Source organism: Hydra vulgaris, chromosome 06 (genome assembly GCF_038396675.1).
Source record: "Hydra vulgaris chromosome 06, alternate assembly HydraT2T_AEP".
NCBI classification, from domain to species: Eukaryota; Metazoa; Cnidaria; class Hydrozoa; order Anthoathecata; family Hydridae; genus Hydra; species Hydra vulgaris.
In genome coordinates, this window is record NC_088925.1 from 18,724,410 (window position 1) to 18,730,941 (window position 6,532).

At 26.0% G+C, this 6,532-nt stretch overlaps 1 protein-coding gene across 1 annotated transcript in view; it reads left to right on the forward strand.

The window, feature by feature from the left end:
- LOC100200565 (general transcription factor IIH subunit 2) overlaps positions 1–6,532 on the forward strand; it is a 28,147-nt gene extending 21,615 nt beyond the window's left edge. The window contains exons 12-17 of the mRNA XM_065799448.1: positions 1,971–2,016; positions 4,373–4,430; positions 4,658–4,703; positions 4,822–4,930; positions 5,754–5,793; positions 6,197–6,532. Of these exons, the coding sequence (XP_065655520.1) occupies positions 1,971–2,016; positions 4,373–4,430; positions 4,658–4,703; positions 4,822–4,930; positions 5,754–5,793; positions 6,197–6,304 (407 nt within the window). The 3' untranslated portion in view covers positions 6,305–6,532. The remainder of the gene's footprint in view (positions 1–1,970; positions 2,017–4,372; positions 4,431–4,657; positions 4,704–4,821; positions 4,931–5,753; positions 5,794–6,196) is intronic.

The window sequence follows — 6,532 nt, forward strand, 5'->3', positions numbered from 1 at the left end:
TTTTTGTGCCTGCACTTCGATATTATTTCGCTCCTTGTATTTAGTAGGTTTTCTCCTTTATACATCAAAATTTAAAACTTCTCGTTCAAACAAAGGTTACAAATTCTTGATATTGGGTTGTATGGTTTGCATTTTTTATCAATCCTCCATCTGACAAAAGGTATAAAGTTTTTTTCTTTTAATTTCCATACTTCTTTTGATAGCTCTGTATCATTTTTGTACCTAACTGCATTAAAAGATTTTAAGTGGTTTGCGTATCGAACTTTAAAAGGTGTTTCGCTAAGTCCAAAATACACTTTTTCTTTATATTCCGGATTATTTGAATAGATGGTGGCCTGATAAACAATGTTGTTGGAAAGGCAATGGTTGTTTATGGGACATTTGGTTTTTTCAATGCAGTTGCATTTCATTTCATTAGGTTTTGCCTCCTTATGTAAAATGCTTTTATTGTGAGAGTTAATAATGGATTTTATGTTTGGCATGCAGGAATAACTTATTTTGATTGTGTTTCTATTAAATATTTTATGAAGTCTGTGGTTAACTGGAAAGTGGAGGTCTATGAGGTTCAAAAAACATTTACCTATTTTTGTAACAACATTTGCACTGAAAGGAGGATTATACCCAATTATCTTGCGTTTATGGTTGCCATTTGTTGATTTTATATTTGGATGGTATGCAAGTTCGTAATTGTAACCCGATTTTTTCAAGGCTTTTTGATAAGGAGGAATACGTTCTTTAAAAATCGATTCACTCAACGATGCTGCTGATAATCTTAATTCAATAGTCTTAGGAATACTTTTTATTACACTCGGTGGATGGTTAGAACTAATATGCATATAATTCAGTATATTATCTGGTTTGCAATATGGCTGAAAAGAACCATTGTTAAGGTTTAGCGTTAAATTGAGATAGTTAACTATTTTCAAATTACATTTAATAGAGATAAGAAGATTGTTATTTTTAAAAATTTGTACTAAATGTTTCTTTATCCTCTCCATTTCCTGACCACTTTTATTCCTAAACATAGCTAGTCCATCATCTCGATATATACCCAAATTGCTTTTATCATAAAACTGCGAGATTTGATGCAAAATAAAAATCCCTACTAATTCGCAAATCTCCGCGCCATTAAAGGCCCCCTATTATATAAAGGAGAAAACCTACTAAATACAAGGAGCGAAATAGTATCGAAGTGCAGGCACAAAAATAAGTTCCTTATCTCCTCTTTTGATACCGAAGATTGATCCTGGTTGGTTTATGTCACGTTTACGTCACGTTATACTAAATTTATATGTACGTTAAAATTTTGTTTCCATGGAGTCATTAGAACTCACGCCACCCTAATTCTAATTGTAATTTAACGTTTGATTTTTAATTTTGTAATATTTGGCTGATGATTGTCGTTAGGCATGAAACTTAAAGTTCCATAATAAAAGTTTTTTCTTTATCGTTTTTAATTATAATTATATATATATATATATATATATATATATATATATATATATATATATAATATATATATATATATATATATATATATATATATATATGTAAATTATGTTAGTGTATTTTACAAATAGAGTGCTCAATGTTCTTAAAGAACAGAGCAATAATAAATTAGTAAAAAACACTTATCTAACTTTTATCTTCGACTTGAAGTTTCACCATTGCTGGATCATCAGGAAGAGTTCCTGAGACCAAGAACTCTTCCTGATGATCCAGCAATGGTGAAACTTCAAGTCGAAGATAAAAGTTAGATAAGTGTTTTTTACTAATTTATATATATATATATATATATATATATATATATATATATATATATATATATATATATATATATATATATATATATATATATATATATGTGTGTGTGTGTGTGTGTGTGTGTGTATAGATATACATTTGCTAAAGTTATGTTTAATAGAATTTTTCTAAAATTTTAAAAATAAAGTTTACTTTATTACGTTTAGGTTTTCCTCAACACATTTCTAATACCTATCCAGCTCTATGCCTTTGGTAAGTTTATATTTTTATTAAGTTAGTTTTATTATTCTTTTAATAAATAATATAAAACAACCTTAAATTGAAAAATTACCTAAATAGTTATGAAAACTAGTTTTATAAATTTATGCCTAAATGGTGTATCAATTATCCTTTAAAGTTATTGCTGTAATAATCCTTTGCAAATCGGAACTTTTGATTACGATATTTCGATTAATACGATTTTTAATACAATTAAAAAATGTTTTTTAAAAACTTGAAAAAAGTTTAAATAGACTCCTAAAAACTTTGTTAAAAAAGTTCAGTAAATTAACAATGTACTATCTCACAAGCTTTTGTAGTGTCATCAATAACAATAGTTCATCAGAAAATAAACTATCGTGTTTAAATGCACAATTTGGAGAATCTAACAAAAGTGTAGACTATTTGAATGGGGTTAGTGAAAACAACCTTATTGTTTATATTTGAATATATTAAATAATATTTTATATTTGAATATATAATTTGAATATATAGTATATTATTATAGTTGAATAGTATTAGTGACTTTTTATTTTTTTGCATAAAAAACTCATTTACAAAAAAAAAAAAAAATACAATTAGTTTCTCACATTCCTGTGCATTAAATAAAACAGTAAAGTTTAGCAAAACTATTTGAAAAAAAATTCTAAAATTTTCCTTATTTCTAGCGCAAATAATAGTATTTTCTTAACAAACTGGCTGATTAAAGTTGCAAATAAATTTTATATCAAAAAATGCTTTTATTTATTACAAAATGCTTTTAAATTACAAACGTCCTGAAAAAAAAAGAATACAAAAACAGTAAAATATTAAGGTATATTACTTTTTGGACAGAATTTTACTTTTTTTAATTTATCATATTAATGCTTTTTAAAGGATTAACATTATAATTTTTTTCTCAATTTTTTTAATTAAATAATGATAATAAAATACTTTAGAAATTTTTATATAGTTTCACTCTATTTGAGACCCAACATGACACTTTTAGAAAACTTATTTTTTGATAATATTAGGAGTCTGTTTGATGTTTAAGGGTCTTTTGGCACCCTTAAAAATATTTTTTATTCATAAAATTTTAAAATCCAGTATTATTTGTTTATATAGAACACATTTAGGAGGTGTCATCAGACATTTTCAAAAAAAGTTGTTTTTAGCACCACTCTAGTATGTATGTATGTATGTATGTATGAATGTATGTATGTATGTATGTATGTATGTATGTATGTATGTATATAATTAGATTTTATTGCATTCAAAAAGTTTTTATACGGCTAATTACAATTACAGTACTTTATTTATTGAGTAAAACAATGTGAAAAAGCTTGATGCATTTTCTTAAAAAAATAATCTTTATATTAAATTTAGATGTTTATTTGTTAGGACTATGTATTTAAAAGTGTTTTAATCAAGATTTATTTATTTGTTAGGACTATGTATTTAAAAGTGTTTTAATCAAGATTTATTTATTTGTTAGGACTATGTATTTAAAAGTGTTTTAACCAAGATTTATTAAAAGATGTAGTAAAAGTAAAATTTCATTGTTTCTTCGGAACAAACACTGTATTTAGTCACTGTTTTATTAGCCCACAGGTGGTATTTTGTAATATAAGTTTTATACTGAATTATTTACTTTATATGCTATGACCAGCACAACACTAATTTATACTATTTTTTACCAACTGAATTGCCAACACATTGCCGTTAATTAGTGGGGTTCATTTCATTTGAGAGACGCAAGGTTCTTATTGTGCCAGGGTATCTCATTTACAGTAGCTTAGTTTTTTATTGCAGTTTGCCACCCTATGCAATTGACTTTATTTCAACAATAAAGTCATTTGCATAGGGTGGTAAAAGCACTTGTTACCCCTCCTCCCTTAGCATAAATGTATTATTACTCCACTTAAAACATCCTTTTTTCACTTTGACTGAACAATTTTATCTGTTATCCATTTTCAAAATCACTATCATAGTGTCATAGAAACAAATTAATTTATTGATCTAATAATTTTTTCCTGAGGTTTGGTTTGCCAAATGTTTAATATTATAAACAAATAATTTCATTTTTACAAATAATATTTGCTATTTTTTTTATGGCTGATTTGTGATTCTGTCCTCCCTTTACTGTGACTGTCAATATCTGCTAAGGATAATTAATTCATAATGTGGTTTTCATGGCTGAATTTTATAAAATTAATAAAGCTTTTATAAATTATATCAATAACATAAACTTAAAAAAGTTCTGATGATAGAAAAAATTTTTTTTTTTTTTTAATAATTTATTGTTATAAAACTTATTAACCTTAATAAAATAATCCGATAGACAATGTTGAATTTTATCTTAATTTTGTAGTCACATTGAACTGAAAAATATGCAAGGTTTCAATTGCACTGGCTACTTTTGTCCTCAGGTCAGTGTTCACAAACTGTATTAATTACTTCAGATATATCTAAAAGAAACCTTTGCAATAAAAGTTTAAGATTATTTGAAGTTTATTTTTCACTAGATTTTTTATTATAAAACTTTTAGGTATTTGGAGACTGGTTAATGCTCTAGGGAAATTCTTTATTATAGTAAATCCAGAATTTGTGTGCATTCTAAATATTTATTTGTGTTGTTAAAATAATTTTTCTTTAGTGCAAGAATAAATATTGTGAACTTCCTGTTGAGTGTAAAGTTTGTGGTGAGTTAAAGGCTTATGGTTGTTATTAGTTACATTAAAAGATTACTTCTTGTTAATTTGCAATTAGTTCAAAATTATTCTAGAAAAGACTTTATTATACTGTTAATGCTTTTTAAAGGATTAACATTAGTCTCTGCTCCTCATTTGGCGCGTTCATATCAGCATCTTTTTCCTTTACCACCATTTGAAGAAGTACGACGAATTGAGACTGCAACTAATAAAAATAGGTATTTTATTCTGATTAATTCAATTTTTTAGTTCTTTTTTTCACCCTTCTTCGGTTTGTGTATATTAAATATTGCTTTAGATCTAATATAATAAAATTTAACAAATATAAGCTCCAATCAGAAGCAACTTGATGATGGGTCATATCAATTTAGAACTAACTTGACGATGGTTCATATCTTTACATTCAGATACCTATACTCTCATCAGTTAAATGCATTTTTCTTATTATGAACAAAATAGACAAATAAGCTAAAAGAAAAAATATACTAAAAGCTTAGTGCTTTTTATGTTTTATTAATGTTTTATTGTTCCTAGAACAATTAAAATTTGTTTGATTTTTATAAGTCTTTTTTTAAAAGAAAATTTCTTAAAAAAAAAAAGTTTGACCTTTTTATGGCACCTAAAATGCCATAAAACCTTGTGCCATCTATTAAAATTCAATCTTGCGTTACTCTTCATTCAATTAAGTCTCATCCTTTTTCTGTGACTTTTCCTAAATGCTCCGAAAACTCTTATTCCCTTAGTTTTTTTCCTCAAACATCAGTTCTTTGGAATTGGCTTCCTTTATCTTGCTTTCCTGATTCATATAATTTGCAATCTTTTAAGTTGACTGTCAATCGTTATCTTACTCTACAATCTTCACCTTTTCTCTTCCAGTAACTTCCAACTCTTATAGTGGTTGCTTGCAGCTTTGTTGGAAGCAAAGATGTTTAAAAAAAAAAATTTTAAATGGATGTATATATTTATATGTTGTTAGGTAATTCTATATTAGTGTTTTTATAGCAGATTATATTGAAAGTTTTTTGATTTACATATATTTAGCATATGTCAGGGATGTCAAAGGAACTGTATTGATGCCATTGTAAGTGAATATGAGTGTTTATTTTTTTAGAATTTTTCTTAAAAATGTTTACTATATGAAAAGTAAAACATCATTCTATTACAAAAAAGCAACTAAAATTCTTATATTAAAACGAGGCTTGTATAAAACAAACGTTGCTACAAAAGTGTGTACTAGGAATATGGAATCTAAAAAAATATTATGCTGAGTATTTGTAGAAAATTGCTGTTTATCAACACTGATGGTCACACTTACTATTACTAGAGTATTTATAGAAAATTTGTAACACTTGAATCTATATAATGATTGTAATATAACGATGGAAGAAATTTGCTGTTTAAATGATTTTATTTGCATTAAAACTTTAATATGCATTAAAAATAATTAAATTACATTATAATTAATAATTTTATTATTATACTAGGTATATATCTGTAAAGAATGTAAAGAGATGTTTTGCAATGATTGTGATATGTTCATACATGAAACTCTTCATACATGCCCAGGTTGCACTAGCAAGCAGCAGTTATGATAGCGTTACTACTTAAGAATGTGGTCAAAATGATAGAAGTGATACTAGTGGCAATCACTGAAACAAGCATGCTTTGAAATATTTAGAATTTTAAATTGTATCGTGCATGCTTTGAAACAGTATTTTGAATTTTGAAAATTGAAAGGTTAAAATAAAAGTGAACATGATTTTTAAAATCAAACACAAGTAATAATTTGTAAGTGATGTAAAAGAGTATATTTTGTATTA